The sequence below is a fragment of the Triturus cristatus genome, chromosome 12 (genome assembly GCF_964204655.1).
Source record: "Triturus cristatus chromosome 12, aTriCri1.1, whole genome shotgun sequence".
In the NCBI taxonomy this organism is placed as follows: domain Eukaryota; kingdom Metazoa; phylum Chordata; class Amphibia; order Caudata; family Salamandridae; genus Triturus; species Triturus cristatus.
This window is the reverse complement of record NC_140595.1, coordinates 27,855,009-27,879,488: the sequence shown is the minus strand read 5'-3', so window position 1 is coordinate 27,879,488 and position 24,480 is coordinate 27,855,009. Positions and strand designations below refer to the sequence as shown.

Here is a 24,480-nt window from a genome sequence, read left to right as displayed (position 1 = left end):
AGAAGCGCGTGCAGGGCCGAATAGAATATCGCCAAATGCGAAGTGGCATACAGTCAGTTAGTTTACCCCTTAGGCAGGGCTTTTAAGTAGGCTGGGTCTCACCGGTGCTGAGCACCTGCAATTTTTTTAAAGGGGGCCTTGAAACACTATGCTAAGTACAGATTTTTAGTTTATCGTGTTTTTAACCCCTTCGGTGCCACGCCCTTTCCCCCTCCTGTGCCGGGCGTTTCCCACGCGGGTGGGTTTCATGACGAGATAGTCTCGTCATGGGCACAGCGCGACCGTGCTCCATGACGAGACTCTCTCGTCATGGGCACAGAAGAGGTTAAGCCACGCCCTTAATTACATTGGCCACACCCCTTTGAGAGACCCCACAATTTTTTCATCCCCCTTAAAGCCCTGCCCTTAGGGATCCTCCACCATGCAGCTGTAGGTGTGTGCCTTCTCACACAGCACCCTCCTGTGGGGGGCGTCTTTCCCCGGCCCTTCCCAAGTTCTTCTGGTCTCTCTGCATTGAAGGCTTGCGGCGGTTTCAGTTCCCCAGCCTGTCTTTCTGCACAGACGAGAACTGTCCTACTAAGGGTGCTCCTGGCGCAGACAACAGCAGCATGCCATCTTACGTAATGCATCCCATGTGTGATGTGGAGCCCAGTGGGAACATCTGATTTGGACCGTTCAGGACAGTACATTCAATTTGACTTGTTTTCATTTCACGCTTCTTATTTAAGGTACAGATATAAAGAAAGTAGCTTAGGGTCTACCCGGTAGAATGCGTCTCCTCATCACAAAGTACAAGGTCAGCAGCGCAGCCTCTACCGCTTCCACCGCATGTGTCACCGCCATGAAAGAGTGCGTGCTTTACATGCACTCAGTGCAACCTCAAGGGCTTTGCTACATGCGCATCTGCGTGAAGTGCGGCTTTTGAAACTGTTTGGGACCGGCTGCTTCCAGAGGCGCTGCCGACCTTGCAGGAGCGATCACTGGCGGAGTAGGTACGCTTACCAAAGGATTTGCTCTGCATATTGTCTGCGCCGATGTGGTTGATCCCTGGATTTCTTTAGACGGGGACCTGGAGGGGTGGGTGATTGATGGCTGGATTGACAATTGATTATTTCAAGAAATTGCTGTCTGTGGTACGTCGCTGGTGCGGCTGTAGTGGTGGGGGAGTGTGAGTTGTGCGCCTAGGTGTGGGTGGGCTGCACCGGGTAACACACACCCCCGAGTTATTGTACTTAAAACAATAAGTCTGACGGCGACATCATTGTGGTGAAGAGATGCACAGAGGCGCTCATGCACCGAAACACATTGCAGTTCTCATGCTGAGAACACAAATCCCCCACAAGTCGGCTATGTAAATCACTGGAGGGAGTAAGAGGTCAGCTGGAAGGAAGGCAGCGATCTACCAGCGAAAACAAACCAGTTTGACGAGGAGAGGAGGAGGCAGCAGGGGGAGGGGAGAGAGGAGGGGGCCTGTGCCCGTTTCCCTTGCGGGAGCGAACTTTGGTACCATCTGTTTGCAAGTTAAATGCAAACAGATGTCGCCAAAGCTAGCTCACGCAAGGGAATCACCAAACGTGCACGCGTTGCCATTGAAAGCAATGCAAAGCGGGCACGTTTTTGGGCGAAAAAGCGAATCGATTTCAAGAGGTCCCTCCTATATAGCACATGCGCGCTGCGTAGGCGAGACCTAAAAATGTTTTACTGGTCACAAGGAGGTTTGACAACCACAGCAGGAGCCAATTGTATAAAATATTTAAGTGAGTGGCTTACGCTTTGTTCCATCAACATACCATCTCAAACTGGCTGATTAAACCGGATGAATCCACAAGGACATTAAGAGGCTATAAATATTTTGCACAATATTTGCAGCGGTTACACCCCCCAAGTCCGGAAAGTTTTGAGCAATCTCCCTATCAGGGATTTAGATACCCTAGTATGTCTGAACTGGATCAGGAGACAGATAGTGAGCATATAATGGGGGACACTTAAATAGATAGAGAGATTGGGGTATTAGCATTTTATGTGCAGACAGTGGTTTTAGGAGTTATTCAACCACTTGATGCCGGGGCACTCTGCATGCCAAAATACGCTTTGCACAAGTAAAATGTAATCTATTAATTATTAATCCAAATAGCGTCCAATGTTTTGGAATGGCTGAGCGGTAAAATAGTATGCAATCCAGAAATTCATCTTACTTCATGGTATCAGTTTTAATGTTCACAGTGTCTTTGTTTATTTGTAACAGCTTTAAGGAAACTTTATTTCCCGCTGACGATCAAAACATTCCTTTGCTTCATCCAGAGGCAGACAAACTGAATGCCTGTTTGATTTTTAGAGCCTTTTACTCCATCCCCTTGAGGTGCTAGTTGGTCCAATTGGAAGATTTTTCCATCGGGAAGGTCAGTGAAGCTGTACTGGTCAGATTAACCCCTTCGGCGCTCATGACGGAACGGTTCCGTCATGAGCGTCGGTTGGGCTGTGCTCATGACGGAACCGTTCCGTCATGAGCCCGCCCGCGCAACGAACCTCCAGCGTGGTGCGGGAATCCGCGCCGCGCTGAAGGGGTTAACACTGGTACCGATTATTTGGCCTCTCTGGAGGGAGACGTGCAATACAGCCGACTAGAGGAATTTAGCAAATGCTCTATCAAAACTCCCCGATAGAATGGGGCTCCAGGAGCCTGAGCTATGCTAGCATGTCAAATTATGTTCATGGGAGTTCCAACGCATGAATACCACTATGGTGCCTTTCATACCAGATTGGGTTTCAAAAGGGCGACAACTACTGCAGGACCCCAAGTTTTACAACTCTGCCCTTTTTCTGCAAGCGATACCTGGAAGGGCCAAACATTGCTGCAATACCTGAAAGAATTTAAGGGAAGACGTTCCCTTTCTAAATGGTTGGGTGGTGTTGGAAACCGGGTTAGCAGTCACCAGGTTCCCAGCACAACGGTAGCTTGGCTCGAGCGGTTGGGGGTCAGGCACCGTGTTAAGCGTACGTCATACCCACACAATAACCATGCGTTCATCCGTTCCAAAAACGACACTACACCGTAAAAATTATGAAAGAAAGTAGTTTGTCTTTATCTTATTTTCTCTTAGTTGCAGGGTTCATAAAATAAATACAGTACAATAAGATTCTCCTTTAAAAGGGCAGGTCAAATAAATAATACCACAGTGGGGTTTCAATAAATAGGATCAGGTCATAAATAAGCAAGGAATAAATAGGGGTGCAATAAATACAAATGGCTAATAAATACTGTCAGACAATAAATACAATGCAGGAATAAATACAGTCAGACAATAAATACAGTCAATAAATAAAGCACCTTCAATAACTTAAATAACACAATTAATAACAATTACAGTTCACATCACTTTCCTGAGGTAGTTTGGTTTTAATATGCCCAAGTACAGCTTGTGGTCATTTGGATGACATGGGGGGTGTCCCGCCTAGATTGGTCAAGGCTGGGCCTGAACTGAGGTAGAATAAGGGTAACTTAGGGATCTGGCTCTCCCAAAATACACAACCCCTCACAGAGGTCACTGCACCAGTCTCAGTTCACCCCTGGCACTCCCAGGCTGGTTCTAACACCCCTCTAGCCCCTAGAATGGTCTTTTAGGGCTCCACAGGGCCTCAGATGCCCTTTCTACCACTTACTGCCCTTTTCACGATGATCGGCTCCGCTCGGCGCCGGGTCGACGTCGTGAGGCGGCTCCGGCTCGATGTCGCTGGGCGGCTCCGGTTCGGTGTCGCTGGGCAGCTTCGGATCGGTGTCGCTGGGCAGCTTCGGATCGATGTCGCTGGCGGTTCCGGATCGATGTCGCTGGGCGGCCTCGGCTCGGTGTCGCTGGGCGGCCTCGGCTCGATGTCGCTGGGCTGCTCCGGCTCGATGTCGCCTTCCGGCGTCGCAGGGTCACGGTCTCCCCGCTTCCGGGTGTCTCCGGAGTGCGACCTCCACTCCCGACCTCCGGCGCGCTTCACCTCAGATTCCGGCGTCTCCGGAGTGCGATCTCCACTCCCGACCTCCGGCGCGCTTCACCTCTATCTCCGGCGACTCCGGAGTGCGATCTCCACTCCCGACCTCCGGCGCGCTTCACCTCGACCTCAGGTGACTCCTTACTCGACCTCCGGTGCCTCTCCACGACCTCCGTCGGCGCCCTCTCTCGACCTCTGACGGCTCCGGGTACGACGTCTGCTTTCTGTCCGCGCCGCTTCTTCACCTCAGGCCTCAGGTCTCCAGGCTTCTCGACGTCAGGACTCCAGGAGGACACCGCTAAACAGGTCAGGAACTTACTGGTCTTCTTCTTTAAGGCCTCTTCACAATATTTAGGTCCTTAAGATGGTTTTTCTGGTCTTGGTCCCACACAGGGCTCTAGGCTGGGCTTGGTCAGTAGGGACTAGCATCAAGGGTGGGTTTCTGGACCCCACTCCAAGCACTGGTTTCCACCCCTGCTGCCTTACTCCGACCTCCTTCTGAACTGCTCCTCTCTCCTCTCTAGTCAGATGCCAACTGCCACTCTGAGATGGCCTCCCAACATTCTAAACTGCCTCTCACTGTCACAGGGTTCCAGAATGTTACGTAAGGTTCTAGAAATCTCCAGTGGGTTCTGATGATGTCACAGGTGACAATGGGTGGCCACCATTTTGTGTCTCAGGCCCTCAGACAGAAGTTCCAGGGGTAGGGAAAATGGCTCCCTGACCCTGCATCAACACTAAAAAGTCTGGTGGTTCCCAAAAAGGAAAAATTATAACAGGGTTTGAGGCAAAAGTGGGACAAAATAAATAATGATGAGGAGGGACCACCCAAAGGGCTGACAGGTCTAACAGGTGGGAACTCCTCATTTTGGAGTAGATAATCATTTGACCTGTTTGGATCACAGTTGCAAGATGGTTAACATCGGTCATCACAAAATCCCTCTAACCGAAACGTGAAAGCTCCCATCTTGCTGGGTCAAGAAACGTCTTTATTACGCGTGTGACATGGGAATTCACCTCAGGAGTTGAATGGGACAGATTCCTGTTGGAGGCAGAACATTGACTTGTACAGAAAAGGTTCCTGTTCCTGACAATATTCAAGTTTGTTTGGGTTGAATGTAAGTGGGAAAGAAGTTGCCCAAAGTTCAAGAGTGTTTCGATAAGAAATCAGTAAATAGTGGCCATCAGAGAGTTCAGCGTTAATGCGGGAGGCCTATCTGATATCGCTGCTCAAACCCGGGCGGAATCAAACCCAGCTGGGGTCCTATCACCCCCTTGCCCTGCTTAATACAGATCACAAAATTCTGGCTAAGGTACTGGCGAAGCGGCTAGCACCAGCGGTGCCGGTACATGTTGACCAAAATGGCTTTGTGCCTAAACGCAGTACCTCCCTTAATCTGCGGCGGTTCTTTCGAGTGGCATCTGATAGTATCCAACAATGGCCTAGGGCGGGCTGCCTGGTTTTAGACCTTGGAAAGGCCTTCGACTGCCTGGAATGGGGACACATGGTGGCGGCCTTGTTGCACTACGGGTTGGGTCTTGGCTTCCTTCAACTGGCAGACCTCCTGTATAATGACCCCACAGTGAGAGTGAGAACCGGGTCGTACATATCTGATGCTATCCATATTGGCCGCGGCACTCGGTAGGGGTGCCCGCTCTCACCCCTCCTGTTTGCGCTCGCAATAGAGCCGCTGGCGGCCACACTCCGCAGAGAGCTGGCTGACGGTATCCCTCTGGGCGATGCGACGCATCAGGCATCGCTTTATGCGGATGACCTGCTGGTCTTTGTCAGGGATGTGGCTCACATTCCAGTCGACCTGGAGCGTCTCCAGGTGAACGCTGCTAAGTCCTGCCTATACGCGTTCCGAGCAGACACTCAAGACCAGAGTCATCATTTACAGAGAGTGCAGGTACAATGGCGGCCGGATACCTTTTGGTATCTGGGTATCCAGATATATCGTCAGCCGGCGGATCTTGTGGAAGGCAACCTGGGCAGAACTGTGTCCGCAGTCCAGGCTCAGATGCGGTTCTGGGGAACGCTTCCCCTCTCGATCACGGGCCGAGTAGCCTTAGTTAAAATGGTGATTTTAACCCGTCTCCTGTACTATTTTGCCAACCTGCCCATTTATGTTCCGGCGTCTTTCTTTGCGGTATTGGCGCGGTCCCTCCGGGACTTCCTGTGGGGTGCCGCGCATCACAGATTCGCGTTGCCCAAGCTGTACCTTCCCACTGACCAGGAGGGACTTGCAATGCCGTGTTTTGAACATTACTATCTGGCTGCGCAGATGCAGTGGATAGCCCGTTGGCTGGCAGACAGGGGCCGGGAGGATACTGAGACTGTGGCGCCCCCCCCTCTCATTGGCTGACATCATTAAGCTTTTCCATCCGGCCGCGAAGGTATCGAGGCCTGTACCTCTTCTTTTGGCGGTGGCCTATAAGTGCTACCGCCGGTGTATTCACCTTACCCGGACTCCTTATGCCCCGGCCATACCGCTCGAGGGCTCTCCTAGTGGGCAGGGGGTGCTCAGCGCTTTGGAGCTTGAGGATTGGAGCGCGGCAGACATACACACATTGGGGGACCTTTATTGGGACGGGACCCTTCTTTCGTTTGCTGCCCTGGCGGAAGAGACTGGGTTGGCTCCCGGTCACTTCCTGCGTCACCGGTCTTTGATAGCGACGCTCACGGGATGTTGGGGGGACCTTCGGGAGGAGCCGGAGCAGCACCTCACGATGCAATACCTTCATGTCATGGGGCGGGGGAGACATCTGGTCAAATGGTTCGCGGCGTCCTTGCGCACGCATACGGCGATTAGTTTGACACCGCTACGGGGTAAGTGGGAGGCGGATCTGGCTCGGCCCGTGACGGACAAGGAGTGGGACAGGGTGCTACAGGGCCCAACGAGAATCCCCAGGAACATGCGCTTCCGCCAAATACAATTCTTCATCTTACACAGAGCATATCTCACACCTGCCTCTATCAATAGATACTTTCACAGCGCGGATGCATGCTGTCCCCGCTGTGTGGAGCTGGACGTTGGCCTAATTCATATGCTGTGGAGCTGTCCCGCGCTGAGTTCGTACTGGCAGGCAGCGCAGGAAGCGCTCTGCGAGTGTACAGGTCGTGATATCCCATTTGAGTGGCCAGCCTACCTATTACACCTCTTCCGCAGGACCCCTTCCACGAAGGTCACTTCTCGGTTCATTGACTTGGGGTTCATGGAGGCGAAACGGCTTCTCACCAAGCGTTGGAAGGCGGCTACCCCACTGCACACGCGGGCATGGCGCGGTTCCTTTTTGGTGTGGGCTACAGCGGAGGGCACGGCCCTCAGGAGGGAGGAAACGCTAGGCCTCAGGAAGACACCAATTGCAGCTCAGTGGGAGGCGCTTCTACAGACCATGATGAGCTCCGATGCAGGCCCCGCAGAGGCCGGTCAGATACGTGGCAGGGGCGACATCCCGGGGGACATGGAGTTAGTTCGTCCATCTGAGTGCCATGGAGTACAGTAGCGTAGGCATAGCTAGATTGGCGGGGCACAAGAACAAGAGCGACACTGTATGTGCAGTAGCCAGTGTGGGATGCATGGGGCTGGGAGGTGGACCTACGGGACATGGGCGAGCAATACTTGGACAATGGCCGGACTTTGCTGCTGTTGCTGTACTGGTTGGGCGTCAGCTGGTTGGCCCCTGTTATTTCATGGTTTGCTATCTGTTTATGGAGAAACCCTAGGAGAGAATGGGTGATTTATTAATATCCTCTTTTCGGGGGCGCCCCCCCCACCCCCTCCTGTGGTAGAATCTCAGGAACAGCTTTATAGTTGTAGTTGTTGCTACAGTTGTGAGGACCTCCATGGCAATAGGAGATCAGGAGGCGACCCATTCTCTACAGCTCAATGTATGCCTGAGGTATAAATGTTAATGTATGTTATGCTGTTTCTATACTGAGATGTAGGTCTCTTCAAAACCTCAATAAACATATTTATAAATAAATCAGAGGGTTCAGCGTTCAGATACAGCAAAAGGGTGCTACTTAGTGGCGGATATATAGGTTTCTATTAATTACCACAGTTCCCTGTGATTGCATTCAGATGCTGACCAGAGTAGGTGAGCAGCTGGAGCCGAGTAAGTAGTTCTGGAGGAATCCACTTACAAAAGGGTGAACTTGAAAAGAAAGGAAGCGGACCAACAACCAAACACCGATCACCATGTAGATAAGACTGACTTGAGTGCTTCACGGAGATATAACCACGCCATTACTTAATACCATCTGGGCAGACGTCATCTTTACTACATCAAAGCCTTAATCCCGATTGAAGGAAGTTTAAATGGAAGTTATTGATAATGCAGGAATCTAGTTATAGAACAACACTAGCTTTGATGGTCTTCCCTAGGAAACAAAGTTTGGACGAGCTCAGAGGAATCCTGGGTTAGTGTTTTAAAAAAAAGATTTTATTTTTCAGAATTTAAGGATGGGCCAAAATTAAAGGAGTAGGCATTTCTGAGTACCTTCAAGTAGTAATGACACCATCTGTAAATGAGGAAAGTTTGATAAACAAGAGAGTTTGCACTATGTTACTTGAATCTCGGGAAAGGAATGAGAAACGTGGCTTTGCAATGATGATGTCACAGATTGAACTCAAAGGGTAGTTGGTGATTATTTCAAAGCTAACCTTCCAGACTTTCTCAGAAGGAAGGTGACAAAGATAAAGGCAATTACATCTCATTATCAGGTACATAATTCAACCAAATTTTGATCGTAGAAGAAATAGTCTTGTCCTTTACAGTTGAAGTTTATTTCAGGTTGAAAGTAGAAGAATTTGGCTTGAATGATCAGAGTGGAGTTTATATACTCCAAGAGTCAGGGGAAGTTCAAATTCAGATTAGCTCTGTTGGTTTTTATATTTGTTTATTTCAAAATAACATTTTTGCTTGACAATGCATGTTAGGGGTTTGTGAACTGTTGGCAGTTCCGTTTCATCTACTTAACAAAGGATAATGTAGCCAAGATTCAACAGGCAACAGAACAGAGCTCAGAGAATACAGTCCCTGCTGTAAAGATGTGTAATACTCTGGTCCTAAGTTGTAGTGCCATTAGGGTTGTAAAAGGCCTCATTCCGAGTGTGGTGAAAGCAGCCAGCTGCTGTAAATTAGCAACGGTCCCTTTCTGCACAGCATGTTTCTCCCTGCCTAATTTAGATGCAAGGGAACCAATGAGTTTATGACAGCAGAGCCTGTTAGAAGCCGGTGGCCCATCTGTCAGGAAACCAAAGCCCAAGTTAAGAGCAATTAGGTCCAGGTAGATTACTCTTTAGTCTCACATGACAACTCTGCTTCTCTTGACCCACTGGACATCCAGATAGTGATCCCCACAGCGCTACTACGTTCTTCAAATGTAGGCAGGGTATTGAAACTACTGGGATAATTACCCAGAGTTATGGGAGGGCTGCTAGTACCCAGGAACCTTATGGCAGAACATCTTGTGGCCAACTGCGTTTCCAGGTTCGAACGGGAGGATTATTTCTCCAATGCTGTTCATAGCAGAGGTCATCTTGGATCTTAAGAGAGCAGGAAGACTTGCAACATCTCACTGAATAAGGGAACGGTCTCTCAATAAATAGAGGCATCACCCTGAAACGGATCACTAGTCAAAGTGGTAGTTTCACAGTGCGGCAGCATCAACAAATATCTACCAAAAGATACAACACTTTGAAGAGTCATCAAGAAGAACAAACGCTTTCACAACATATGTGCAGGCCTGAAGGATTGCGAGGTAAGCACAATAAGAACTTTTGTCTTCCTGGGAAAGTCTGCCCAAAATTATTGCAAGGTAAAACTTTCAGGAAGAAAGCGATTTTCAACTGATGTGGTTTGTTCTTGTTAGCTCATAAGGAAGCATCAACTTTTTGAGTATTGGTGAACATATGTGAGCATTACAAATTGAGACCTTGTTCATAGGTGCGTAAGAATTATCAGTGGGCTCTGAAAATGATAAACTGTGTGGAGAAAGGATATTGGAACTTCAGAGGTCGAAAACTAAGGAAGATCCCATTACCGAAGGATCAAGCAAACTCGAACGCTGGTTACTTTCAGTGACTATTAGCATTGAAGAGAGACTACGAGGATGCAAACCCAGTTTTGCACAGCATCTCTTCCCTTCCCAGTTTCAAACCTGCCTCACCCGATTCTCAACTTTAAGTCAACGCATCCAATTAGAAGCCTTACTTAATACCAGATACAGAAAAGAAAAGTCTTTTATTAGGCTGTCAAGTGATCTGATCCCTCCTTCTCAACAGAATCTATTCCTTGGCTGGCGCCCTCCCCAAGATCCCTACTATGCCCTACCATGCGGTTTGTCACAGATCGCTATTTAAGAACTCTCCGTGGCAAGTGGTTGCATTCTGCAGCTATGTAAATGGATGGGTTCTGGCACCAGCTACCACTGATCCATCTGGTTTTCAGGATCAGTCGGGTCACCCTACATAGGGAGAGACTTTCAAAGATTATTTTTACTGTTTGCATCTATGACCAGGCAAAAAGCCAAAATGTCCCTAATGAGTAGGGGGACCACCTTCTGAAGGGCATTGCTTTTATTGATTTTTCAGAACCAAAGCCACACTTTGTGGGCTTACTTCTGAAAAATATAAGAAGTGCAGAATGAGGAACCATGTTATGGCAAACCTTCTGAAATTATAGTTTTTGGCAAAAGTAATGTTGCTGTGGCTACAGGGGCACTCTGGTAAACAAATTTTAGCCAGGATGACGGGACATTTAAAAGTAGCTGGCTGAAGAAGCAGGGCCTCCGATGCCTAAGCGGTATGGTGGCTAGCCCATCAGGGTCTAAATTATATCCCATGTCTTTGATCCTTCCAAGGACAATATAAAAGTGTAATAACATTTAAGTAGCAACAGGGAATTCACTCTGTGTAGAGAAAAGACAAGCTCAATATTATGATATTGACTAATAAAGGTTATAATTTATCGAAAACCCTCCACTGTTTGTCCATAAGGAATACATACCAAAATTCTGGCTTAGAAGCTTCAGCCATGGTAAATCGTTCCATTTCTGGTCCCATCGTAACAACAAACCGCGCCAATGTTTCTGCTGAGTCTCGTGTTTTCGCATCAACTAAAAAATAAAAAATAAATATCAAATATTTTTTAGTCATTTCAAGGTGCACTAGCAGCAAATTTAGGGGGATTAGCCACCAGTCCCATGTGAAACTGTTCAGAAACCTGACACTGGTAAACAAAATACTGAAAGTACGAGCCTTCTACAAACGCTCATGCCCCTCAGACTTTGAACTGCGCTTCAGCAAGGAGCTGCTGGACTCAGGCCGCCCTACTTCTGAAAGCATTCACTGTAGTGACTGTTGAGTTATATTCCTTAGTCCCCACCCTCCAGACTGGGATTATCCAGTCCAGTAGGCCACAAGAAACATATCACTACTTGCAGCAAACAAATCGAAGCCTTGCCCCCATGAGCAGCCCTCGTTCCGAACGCTTGTACCACGCCGTGCCTCTCACAACCCCAGTCTCTCCTTCAAAAGTAGAGGATACAGGTCACTGAGACAAGCAGAGGAGTTTTGTGGAGAAAGGGGGTTTGAGGATTACACATAAAAAGGGTATTTACTGTCATTGACTCATACTTACTGGTACATTCAGTCACCCTTCTTCAAAACTTCAAACCAAATCTCACTGTAAGGCAGATAATATGTTCTACGCTGTAAAAATTATCTTAAAGCATTACAAAGTGCCAGTGTTGCCCTCCTACTGTCAAGATAACTGTGGATCAACTCAAAGCATAAAATAGAAAGAAAAAGCGAGCGTGAAGAATAAAGAAAGAGACATGAATAAGTTAAGCGTTCCAGTCTCCACCATAAGGGCAGCACAGGATAATCTGCTTCTGAACTGGAAAGTGGTGGACAAAAAGGCTAGCAAATAATCCCTCATACCACACTGTGGGTTAATGAGCATCAGGTGACTGTAGTTCCGATGACAGACCTTTTTGTCTGCACCCATCATGTGGTGGCTGCCTAAAGGCTACTGCAGTTTAAGGTATAATCAGTGTCCCATAACAAAGGTCCACCCCTTCCCAAGAAAAAGTGTGGGACGTATGAACTGGGTGTCCACTAAAAACACTGAGTCCAAGATAGTGGTTTCCTGTCAGGCTGTCAAAGGACTGACAACTTGCACATTCTTTGTAACCCACCTTAAACTGTGCCCTGCTGTACACTGACTAACGGACACCCGGTAGCTCCAATAAACAGATTTGAGACATTGTAAAGAACTTGCCTTTTGTACCCAGGCCACCGATTGATCTAGGTGGGGGTCTTTGTTCTAGGAATGCTCTTCTGATTTATTGTTTTTGTATGCTTCTGCTAGGAACCAGACCATAGGATCTTCAACATACTGAGTTTCCAAGCCTTGAACTCCGCTGCAGAAACATATAGGCGGAGGGCAGTTGTGTCTCTTTCAACTGATTTTTATTTTTTGAGAGTCCGGCACCTTTGTCTCAATGACTGCATGGAAGCAAATAAACTGCATCAAAATCTGAAGAACACCTTGTGTTCTAAAAAGACGCAAGCATTTCTCCTTAGGTTAAAGTAGGCCATTGGGTTCCATGTTGTAGAATATCTAGGGCCTAGCTCGTAAAGGTTATTTCTTAGAGGTCTCGCCATCCCTTTCTGGATGAGGTGTCATTTACATGGATACTCGATGTCTCAATTGTAGGAAGCTGGCTCTTTATATGGTACACCATAAAGAGGTACTGTGCAAAGAGTCCAGGTATTCAATTATGAGTGGACGGGGCTTGCGCTAGCAATCCCAAGGTGCTCTCTTAGGGGCCAGTGTGGTCGAGCGGCCTTAGGCTTATCAGAGAGGAGTGTTAGACATCTGTAAATGAACATATAGCCAATCTATGATGCACACTACTCAAATAAGGAGATCCACACCAATTAATACAAATAAAACATATCTTTATATATAGGCACCAGAATCCATTCGATCAGGTAAGAACTTAGAAATACTTTTACATTTTACAAGTCCACACTTTTCAGAGGATGCAATGTTATCCTATGGAGGAAAAACAAATATGGCATACATGTATAGTACAGCAACTTACAAGACCAGTCTCCTAGACTTACGGTAAGTATGGGAAAAGGTCCAAGGAGGCACCAAGAGGCCACACTGGGAGGCACTGAGGCGGCCGGGAGCAGAGATGCAATACAGCGTCAGGTACCCAACGTTAGTTTATGGGGATCCAACTTTGTGAAAATAGGCTGCAGGTTTGGACTGGGAAGTCAGTCGGGCTGAACCATCAGGAGGGCTCAGCCCTCGCGATGCTCAGGGACACCTTTGGTCCTCTTCTCCGTGGGCCATTGACGATGTGTGTAGAGGTGTCTTTAGGTGTTGTGTTTTCATCACTAAGTGCACTAGAAGGGGCCTGCAAACAGAGGCTGCAGTAGTCATTGTTAAGTCCATAGTGGGCAACTCCAAGGTGGGCTTGGTCTCTGAAGAGCTGGGGGACCACGCTGGTACAGTTGGCCCACTTCAACTTGGGCTTGGAGCAACGGGTACAGTGGTGTTTCCATGGTCTTGGGAGTCCTCTCAGGTCTTTCTTGGGTACCTGCAAGGTGCAGGGGAACAGCTCTGCTGATCCACTGGAGTTCTCGAGTCTTGGTAGAAGTGTTGCCAGTCCTCCCGGGCTTTGGAGGCACAGCGGCCTGCAGTTAGTTGACATTGGCGCAATTGTCAGGAACAGAAAACATGCCAGCAGGATTGGCACCAAGTCAGTTGCTTCTTCCACAAATCTTGCTTTTTGCTGCTCTTTGGTCATTCTTCTTCTTTTGTTTGGCAGGATCAGATTTCCTGGTGCCAGGGGCTCCCCCAAATACTAGATTTAGAGGCGTTAGGGGAGTGTAGGGGAGTGCGCCCACTATATGACCACTTCCTGTGGAAAATGGGCATAACCCTGTTCCAGAGTTCCTACGTTTGCCATCACCAAGATGGCAGACTCTGAAAAGTCGTATCCATTTCAGGTAGCCCACCTTAGGGATGGTACTAGCCTTAGGGTGGTCACGTCTATATGACTACTAATTTCCGCACCTGTCCCGGTGCCGAAGGGTCTATGGACAAAGAGGGTCTGCATCTTCTCCTGTGAGGGAAGCCAGATTTGCATACCAAAGGCCTTGGAATGCTAATTTGCAGGTCATCCTGTAGGAGGGGGTGTAAACACACTCTGCCCAAGCAGGTTTTGTTTCTGACATCTTGAGAGCAAAGGCCATCACCCCTGGGGTTCAGAAACTCGTCTATGGTGGAAGGCTGGCTAAGACCAGTCAGTCAGCACACTAGTAATATGTAGGTTTTCAAGGGGCACCTCTAAGGTGCCCTCTGGATGCATGTATTAATAAATCCATCACTGAAATACGAGATGTTTGATACCAAACATCCCTAGTTTCAGCGATGCCATCATGTAGCTGAGGAACTCGTTTTTATCAGTGTCCAGCACATGTTTTAAAATGGCTTCTCTGATCACTTGTACTGGCAGTAATGAGACTGACAAGCACAGGGCATATCTACTCATGCATATACATCCGCACATGTAATACAACGCACCCTGCCTTAGGGCTGTAAGACCTACTGTGGGGGGGGGGCTTACAAATATCACATGCAGTGTTAGGGTAATAGCACACAGGGAAGTGTGTCATGTCGTTTTTCCACTTTAGTCTGCACCAAAAGACGCAGCCTGCAAAGACAGTCTAGCATGAGTTTAGTGAGGGGTCCCTTAGGGTGGCACAATACATGCTGCAGCCCACAGGACTCTTACGTAACTCAGGCCCTAGGTACCTGAGGTACTATTTACTAGGGACTAACAGAAAGTGCTAAAGGTACTGCCAATTGGGGTACAACCACACCGTTTTTGGGAAAGAGGTCTGGCACTGGGGACCTGGTTAGCAGGAACCCAGTGCACTTCCACTTTAAAATCACATCAAATACCAGTCAAAAAGTGGGGGGACTATGTCAAAAAGGGGCACCTTCCTACATAAATCTGCAATGAAGCTTGGCCGGGTTACAGAAGGAAAGTCCATTGTGAAGCTCTCCAACACGGACCACACTGTGTCCAACTTTCGCAAGGAGGCTATTGTTAAGGATGTTTGGAAAGTTGATTCCCTCCTCCATTTGTAGCCTCATGTTTTGGATTCATGTTGTTGGACCTGCGCCCTAAAGGCAACTTGGCTCTGGTAAATAGGCTTTATTCGGAAACGCACCCTGTGCTTGCACCACACCCACTTCACACCTTGCGCAACACCACTTCAAAAAGGGAATAGAAGAGACACTACCCCAATCAGTGTTAAAAGTCACCAGAAGTCTTTATCTCTTTTTAGCAAACTTGGTTATTCAATTTCACACTTCAGATTGAAACATTTCATTACATTTTCAGATGAACGTTCCCCCTTGGTTTTGGGGTAAAACATGACATTACAATTCAAGATAAACTTTTCATCACATTTTTAGAATAAACACTTCGTTACATTCCAGAATAACATTTCCTGGCATCTACTCAAACAATAACGGACCTGGGATATTACTTCTAGCTCAGCACATATCTAAACACTCTATGTGGGTTCCACATGGTACCTGGACTCTGTAGGGACCACTAACTCCTCGCAGACTGCGCTCTGTAGAACACTCCCCGATCCCACAATTCAGGGTAACCCTTAGTCTAATGAGGGTTCATCTAACAGCTGGCTGCCCTGGGTATCATGTTTCCTGGCCCTTAGACTGTCATTACCATCAGCTCCTGACATATACAAATTAACGGGACACCGGAAGTACTGTTGGCAATCAAGGGGCTACTTCCATCCAGTTTACTGATAGTGTGTTTGACCACTGGGACTACTCCATCCCCGTTACGCTATAAATCTAAGCGCTTTCTGGTGCTGGAGCTCAACCTACCACCTCCCACAACAGACGTGAGTCTCCTTTTTAATCCACCCTGGTCACGTGCATGGTTGCGCTATGCCGCCGGTAAATACATCAGGCTCCAATGTGCTTCCCCCTCTCAGGCCTTGGCAAAGAATTCCCCAGCACCCAGTTCTCTCCCCTTTCTCCTGCGCTGCAATACCCCGCTTACTGTCTACCAGTGGTGTCCTCCTTCTGGAGCTCGCGATGCCGTGAGACGCGTTCCCTCGCACTTGACACGGAGCTGGAGGGGTATCAACGAGGGAATCCTCACATGAGTGAAAGGAACGAACAATTCACGCCCTCGGAGCCACCACCCACAAGGGGTTCCCCCGCATATGTACTCTCCTTCACTGACGGAAGCCTCCTTCCTTCGATGACGGAGGCCCCGCCACCTTCTGAGGCTGAACCTCTACCTCACCGGACACCCGACTGGAAGGCTCCGTTGGTGGCAGTCTCACAGCTCCCGCTACCCCATCCCGGAACAGCGCGTCCTGCGTGGGCGCGGCCTCCGCCTTCGTACGACAACCAGGGGGCGGCGCTTCACTGCCTCACAACCCGCACTTCCTGATTGTTGGTTTCTTTAGTCAGACAGTCGCGTCGCTCTCTCGCCCGTCACACACCTGGGGCCCACCCCTCTCTTCAGGCCTCTCGATGACAGCGGACTCTGGCCAAAGATCACTAGGTAACCTCTCGACCTTGGGAAAGGGTGGCTGCCAGGGTTCGAAGTCGGATCTCGTGGAGGGAGGGGGGTTGAAGTAAAGGGTGCCGGTTTTCTCACGGGCACCGTCGCGGAGGCCGACTGGACTCTCAGGGCTGGGGCACATACATCTCTCCCCCTATGTCTGAGAAGGTGGCAATCCCAGGCCAGTCCGGGAATCCCAGGCAACAACAGAGTTGAAAGTGGATAGCCCCCGGCAATGGCCCACTTCCAGAACTAAGAGGTCAGGGGTTCACTCTTCCTGGAGACCTCTAAAGATACGAGGGTCTCAAAAGTCACTGCCGGCGCTCAGGGACTGGTCAAAAGGTTGCGGGTGATGTCACGGACGAGGGGAACCGTGCAGACCCTGAGACCTGTCATTCCCTGTCCAGCGCAGCAACCTCCCCACTCAAGTGCCTTACTCCTGACTAACCGGCAGCTCAACTCTATTCTAAAATGGCCGCCCTCCTGTCACCTCTATTTATCACCTTGGGCCTGACTGGCCAGAGGGGCCCAGAAGGTTCCGGAACCTCTCATGGCAGTCATGGTCCAGGTGCTGAGGTGACAGTTGGAACCACCATTTTGCGAATCCAACCTCCCTCTTCCTGTTTCCTCAGTGGAGCACCTTGCGCCTCTCCCTCAGGTAGTGAGGATGAGGCGCCCAGAGCCTCTACATGAACACCCAAAAAGTTGGTAGTAGACAGAAAAAATGAGAAGGGGAAGGGAAAAAAAATAAAAAATGAGGAGGGAACTGCCAAAGGGCTGACAGGTCTAACACGCGTCCCCCCCAGCTGAAAGTGGGGAGAGCTACCCAACCCCTTGGGAGTCCTCTTCACTAAGGCGGAAATACCTGGATAGACAGTCAGCATTGGCGTGGTCCACTCCTGGGCGATGTTCCACCCTAAAGTCCATTCCCTGTAGGGAGATGGACCACCTCAATAGCTTGGGATTCTCGCCCCTCATTTGCATCAGCCACCTGAGGGGCCGGTGGTCGGTCTGAACCAGGAAGTGCGAGCCAAACAGGTATGGCCGCAGCTTCTTCAGAGCCCATACCACCGCAAAAGCCTCCCTCTCAATTGCACTCCACCTCTGTTCCCGGGGGAGTAGTCTCCTAGACAGGAAAACCACCGGTTGGTCTAGACCCTCGTCATTAAGTTGCGACAGCACTGCCCCGATGCCATGCTCCGACGCATCTGTTTGGACGATGAACTCCTTGGAGAAGTCAGGGGCCCTGAGAACAGGTGCCGCACACATTGCCTTTTTCAAGGTGTCAAAGGCTTGTTGACACCCCTCGGTCCAGATTACCCGTCGAGGGTGCTTTTTAGAAGTGAGCTCAGTCAAGGGGGCCACGATAGTACCGTATCCCTTGACGAAGCGTCGGTAGTAGCCAGTGAGGCCCAAGAAGGCTCGGACCTCCGTCTGAGTCTTGGGGGGTTCCCAGGCCATGATGGTTTCGATCTTGGCCTGGAGGGGTTGCACCTTGCCCCGACCCACCAAGTGACCGAGGTACACTACCGACCCCTGCCCGATCTGGCACTTACTGGCCTTGATCGTCAGACCCGCCTGCTGCAAAGCCTGAAGGACAGCCTGAAGGTGACACAAATGGTCCTCCCAGTTGCGGCTGAAGACAGCGATGTCATCCAGGTACGCAACCGAAAAGGCCTCCATCCCGGAGAGGACCTGGTTCACCAGCCGCTGGAAAGTGGCAGGGGCGTTCTTGAGCCCAAAGGGCATCACAAAGAACTGGTAGTGACCCTCAGGTGTGGAGAAGGCTGACCTTTCCTTTGCTCCATCTGTCAGGGAGATCTGCCAGTACCCGGATGTAAGGTCAAAGGTACTGAGATATTGGGCATCTCCCAACCGGTCAATGAGCTCATCCGCTCTCGGGATAGGATGAGCATCTGTCTTTGTCACAGAGTTCAGTCCCCTGTAATCCACACAGAACCGGAGTTCTGGGGTAGTGCCCGGCGGGGCAGCTTTGGGTACCAGTACCACCGGACTGGACCAGGGACTACTTGAAGGCTCAATCACTCCCAGCTCTAGCATCTTGGTAACTTCTCCATGGATGCTGGCCTTCACCTTATCCGACAGTTTGTAGGACTTGGACTTCTTAGGTGGGCTGTCCCCTGTGTCCACATCATGGGTACACAGATGAGTCCTTCCCGGGATAAGCGAGAACAAGGAAGCAAACTGCTCCAGAACTTGGCGGCAGTCTTTCCGTTGTTTGGGAGTTAGGGATGGTGAGAGGATCACTCCCTCCACCGACCCGTCCTTCTCTTGGGACGCAAAAAGATCAGGAAGAGGTTCCCTTTCCTCTTCCTCTGACCCATCAGTCACCATCATTAAAGTGACCTCGGGTCTCTCTTGGTGAGGCTTGAGGCGATTGACATGGAGCACCCGATGGGGCTGTCTGGGGATCTTGAGGTCCGCCACGTAGGGGACTTTGCCCTTCTTCTCAACCACCTCAAAGGGGCCTGACCTGCGATCCTGGAGGGCGCTAAGCTCTCCAGGTTCCATCACCCACACCTTCTGGCCAGGCTCCAGCTCCACCGGGTGAGCATTTTGGTCATACCATTCCTTCATGACTGTCTGGCTGGCTTCTACGTTTTCAGAAGCTTGCTTCCACAACCTAGCCATTTGGCTACGAAAGGCCAGCATGTAGCTCACCACATCCGGGGGAAGTTTCCTGGGAGTCTTTTCCCATCCATCCTTCACCAGGCTGAGGGGTCCACGCACAGGGTGTCCGTACAACAGTTCAAAGGGGCTGAAGCCCACTCCCTTCTGTGGTACCTCCCTGTAAGAAAACAGCAAACAAGGCAGGAGGACGTCCCATTTCCTCCGCTGGCTCTCGGGCAGACTCCTGATCATGCCCTTTAAGGTTTTGTTAAACCTCTCCACCAGACCATTGGTCTGGGGGTGATAAGGGGTGGAGAACCGGTAAGTGACACCACACTCTTTCCACATAGCCCGCATATATGCCGACATGAAGTTGGTACCTCTGTCCGACACAACTTCCTTGGGGAATCCCATCCGGGTGAAAATACCCATAAGAGCCCGTGCCACCGCGGGTGCAGTAATGGTCCTCTCAGAGGGATAGCCTCTGGGTACCGGGTGGCATGATCCACCAGAACCAGGATAAACCTGTGACCGGCAGACGTTGGTGGATCCAATGGCCCAACAATGTCGATGCCCACCCTTTCAAAGGGGGTGCCAACGACAGGCAGTGGTTCCAGGGGAGCCTTCAGATTCACCCCAGTTTTCCCACTAGCTTGGCAGGTTACACACGTCCTACAAAAAGTGTCGGACGTAATCCTCATCTGAGGCCAGTAGAAATGAGGGACAAGTCGAGCAAAGGTCTTGTCTTGTCCCAAGTGTTCCGCCAAGGGAATTTCGTGAGCCAATCCCAAAAGGAAGGCTCGGTAACGTTGGGGAACCACCAAGGCCCGGGATGATCCATGCACCGGAGCCTTGGGTTCGCTATAAAGGAGACCATCTTCCCAGTATATTTGGAAGTTCCCCGAATCGTTACCCGCTGCCTGGGCTTCGGCCTGCCGCCGTAAACCCTCAAGGGTAGGGCACTCCTTTTGGGCCCGACAAAACTCCTCCCTAGTAGGTCCTCCCTCCACCTGCCAGTCTGCAGGGGTAGGTAAGCCCTCCAAGGAAGTTACATTCCCCTCCGTAGACTTCGGGACCTCTTCAGTCGCCCCCTCCACCTTCGGAGGTTCAGATACCAGGGCAGGCTTCCCTTGACCCCGTTTACCCTTTCCGGCAGCTGGTTGGGCCTTTGTCCCAGGCTTCAACCTCTGTGAACTCCCGCTTCGGGCCGTCACGGACCGTGTGTTGGCACACGTCCAATCAGGTGTCCCCAACATTCCCATGTGGGCCCTGAACTCGACCTCCTTCCACGCCGAGTGTTCAAGGTCATTTCCCAACAGGCAGTCGACCGGCATGGCAGGGCTTATCGCAACTCGTAGAGGACCCGCAACCCCTCCCCACTCAAAGGGAATCTGGGCCACCGGATAGTGACCCTCTCGGTTGTCAGCCATCACAACCGGGTGGACTACATTGGGAACCACCTACTCTGGGGACACCAGCTGACTCCTTACCATAGTCATGCTGGCTCCTGTGTCTCTCAGAGCCTCCACCCTCTGGGCATTGATGGTGACCCATTGCCTGTACTTAGTAGTATTCGAGGTCACCTGGGTCTTAGGAACCATCTCACAATCCCCTAAGGACACTAAGGTTAGCCCTGCCCACTCACCTCCCTTATCGAGGGGCAACTCCTCCCCGAGCACTACACTCGCCACCCCAGGGGCCTTTCCTCCAATGGGAGGGTGTGGTCTCTTGGGACACTTGGCATCCCCCTTATAGTGCCCCACCTCACCACACTCGTAACATCGGACAACCCTAGGCTGCTGACCACGGTCAGGATAAGGGGGTTTGTGGGGGCCAACCTTAGGAGGGAATCCTACTCCCTTCCCTTGTGAACTCTTTTGGGGGCCTTTGGAGAACTCCTTCTTTTTGTCTCCCCCCTCTTTATTCTGGGGGGCGCCCTGTCCAGCCCCTTGGAAATTCCCTCCAGTCCCTTTTGAGGATACCCGGGTACTTGCCCAGATATCCGCCTCCTCTGCAAGCTTCCTAGGATTAGTTAGCTTGCTGTCCACCAGGTGTTGACGCAGCTCCGGAAAACTTTTCTCGAGGAGGTGCTCCTTTAAAATCAGATTATACAATCCCTCGTAGTCCTTTACCTCACTGCCCTGTACCCAGCCCTCCAAAGCCTTCTTGGCGTAGTCCAACTTTTGACTGCCCCGAAATCTCTGCCTGAATTTTTCAAGGGTCAACCCAAATTTCCTGACTAGGGCAACCTTCATGATGGGGTAATTGGTCTGATCTTGCTGTTCCAAAGCTAACAAGGCATCCCTCCCCACCGGAGGCATATACCTGTATAGACCACCCCCCCACTGAACTTCGGGGACCCCATGGGCTCGTAAGGAGACCTCATAGGCAGCCAGCCATTTAACGATGTCATCCCCGACACCATAGCTGGCAACTACATCTTTTGGCAGGTAGGGTCTGGGCTCCCTGGGGATATCTCCAGATACGCTGCCACCAACGGGACTGCTGGGGGTTCCAAACTGTAGGGCTTTGAGTTCCAATTCCTTTAAGTGGAGCTCATGGAGGAACCTCCTCTCCTCCCTCTCTTTCTCCAAACGGGCTAGTTCCATTTTAAACTGCCTCTCCTCCCTCCTTGTCAGCTAAGTCAGCGGATGACAGGCTTCCCCCCGAAGCGCTACTACCCGCTCTTGAAGGGGCACTAGGTCCTGCACCCATGTGCCCACTCCCAGGGGGGAGAAGTAATTCTGGTTCTTCGGTGGTGTCCAGTCCTGGTCCCTCCTCCCGTTTCCCGCTAGGGTGGGCCATAACCCAGGCTCTCAAGCTGGTTTGGAGTTCTATTTTCTTCGCCCCCTGCTTGAAGAATACCTCCCTCTCCTGGCAGAATTCCTTCAGTTGGGTCACAGTATATTCTTCCAGCCAACCCAACTCAAACTCCATCCTACCAGGCGGGACCCAACTCTGCAGAACAGAACTTTACAATAGGAGACCTTTCCTTTAAGAGGAAGTACACCACAGGACAGGACAATTTTTTAAAACAAAATTCCAATTAGGGAGGCAATCTGGAGAAAACTCCAGTAAAAACATTCAGGTGTAGGTTGTGGCGCGCGCCAAACTGCTACTGAGTGGATGCAAGCACAGATTCAGGATCCCACCGCTGAACACCAACTTGTTGGACCTGCGCCCTAAAGGCAACTTGGCTCTGGTAAATAGGCTTTATTCGGAAACACACCCTGTGCTTGCACCACACCCACTTCACACCTTGCGCAACACCACTTCAAAAAGGGAATAGAAGAGACACTACACCGATCAGTGTTAAAAGTCACCAGAAGTCTTTATCTCTTTTTAGCAAACTTGGTTACTCAATTTCACACTTCAGACTGAAACATTTCATTACATTTTCAGATGAACGTTCCCCTTGGTTTTGGGGTAAAACATGACATTACAATTCAAGATAAACTTTTCATCACATTTTTAGAATAAACACTTCGTTACATTCCAGAATAACATTTCCTGGCATCTACTCGAACAATAACGGACCTGGGATATTACTTCTAGCTCAGCACATATCTAAACACTCTATGTGGGTTCCACATGGTACCTGGACTCTGTAGGGACTACTAACTCCTCGCAGACTGCGCTCTGTAGAACACTCCCTGATCCCACAATTCAGGGTAACCCTTAGTCTAATGAGGGTTCATCTAACAGCTGGCTGCCCTGGGTATCATGTTTCCTGGCCCTTAGACTGTCATTACCATCAGCTCCTGACATATACAAATTAACGGGACACCGGAAGTACTGTTGGCAATCAAGGGGCTACTTCCATCCAGTTTACTGATAGTGTGTTTGACCACTGGGACTACTCCATCCCCGTTACGCTATAAATCTAAGCGCTTTCTGGTGCTGGAGCTCAACCTACCACCTCCCACAACAGACGTGAGTCTCCTTTTTAATCAACCCTGGTCACGTGCATGGTTGCGCTATGCCGCCGGTAAATACATCAGGCTCCAATGTGCTTCCCCCTCTCAGGCCTTGGCAAAGAATTCCCCAGCACCCAGTTCTCTCCCCTTTCTCCTGCGCTGCAATACCCCGCTTACTGTCTACCAGTGGTGTCCTCCTCCTAGAGCTCGCGATGCCGTGAGACGCGTTCCCTCGCACTTGACACGGAGCTGGAGGGGTATCAACGGGGGAATCCTCACATGAGTGAAAGGAACGAACAATTCACGCCCTCGGGGCCACCTCCCACAAGGGGTTACCCCGCATATGCACTCTCCTTCACTGACGGAAGCCTCCTTCCTTCGATGACGGAGGCCCCGCCACCTTCTGAGGCTGAACCTCTACCTCACCGGACACCCGACTGGAAGGCTCCGTTGTCAGCAGTCTCACAGCTCCCGCTGCCCCATCCCGGAACAGCGCGGCCTCCGCCTTCGTACGACAACCAGGGGGCGGCGCTCCGGCCCCTCTCAGGTGACTCAGGCAGCGGCTTCACTGCCTCACAACCCGCACTTCCTGATTGTTGGTTTCTTTAGTCAGACAGTCGCGTCGCTCTCTCGCCCGTCACACACCTGGGGCCCACCCCTCTCTTCAGGCCTCTCGATGACAGCGGACTCTGGCCAAAGATCACTAGGTAACCTCTCGACCTTGGGAAAGGGTGGCGGCCAGGGTTCGAAGTCGGATCTCGTGGAGGGAGGGCGATTGAAGTAAAGGGTGCCGGTTTTCTCACGGGCACCGTCGCTGAGGCCGACTGGACTCTCAGGGCTGGGGCACATACATATCTCCCCTATGTCTGAGAAGGTGGCAATCCCAGGCCAGTCCGGGAATCCCAGGCAACAACAGAGTTGAAAGTCGATAGCCCCCGGCAATGGCCCACTTCCAGAACTAAGAGGTCAGGGGTTCACTCTTCCTGGAGACCTCTAAAGATACGAGGGTCTCAAAAGTCACTGGCGGCGCTCAGGGACCGGTCAAAAGGTTGGGGGTGATGTCACTGACGAGGGGAACCGTGCAGACCCTGAGACCTGTCATTCCCTGTCCAGCGCAGCCACCTCCCCACTCAAGTGCCTTACTCCTGACTAACCGGCAGCTCAACTCTATTCTAAAATGGCCGCCCTCCTGTCACCTCTATTTATCACCTTGGGCCTGACTGGCCAGAGGGGCCCAGAAGGTTCCGGAACCTCTCATGGCAGTCATGGTCCAGGTGCTGAGGTGACAGTTGGAACCACCATTTTGCGAAT

The 24,480-nt window shown here is 50.6% G+C and overlaps 1 protein-coding gene across 4 annotated transcripts in view; it reads right to left on the bottom strand.

Moving 5' to 3' along the window:
• Window positions 1-24,480, bottom strand: part of LOC146772283 (uncharacterized) — a 75,199-nt gene that overhangs the window by 11,977 nt on the left and 38,742 nt on the right. For all 4 annotated transcript variants that reach the window (XM_085638939.1, XM_085638938.1, XM_085638940.1 and 1 more), the window contains one exon: window positions 10,993-11,101. In XM_085638939.1, coding sequence (XP_085495065.1) covers window positions 10,993-11,101 — 109 coding nt within the window. The remainder of the gene's footprint in view (window positions 1-10,992; window positions 11,102-24,480) is intronic.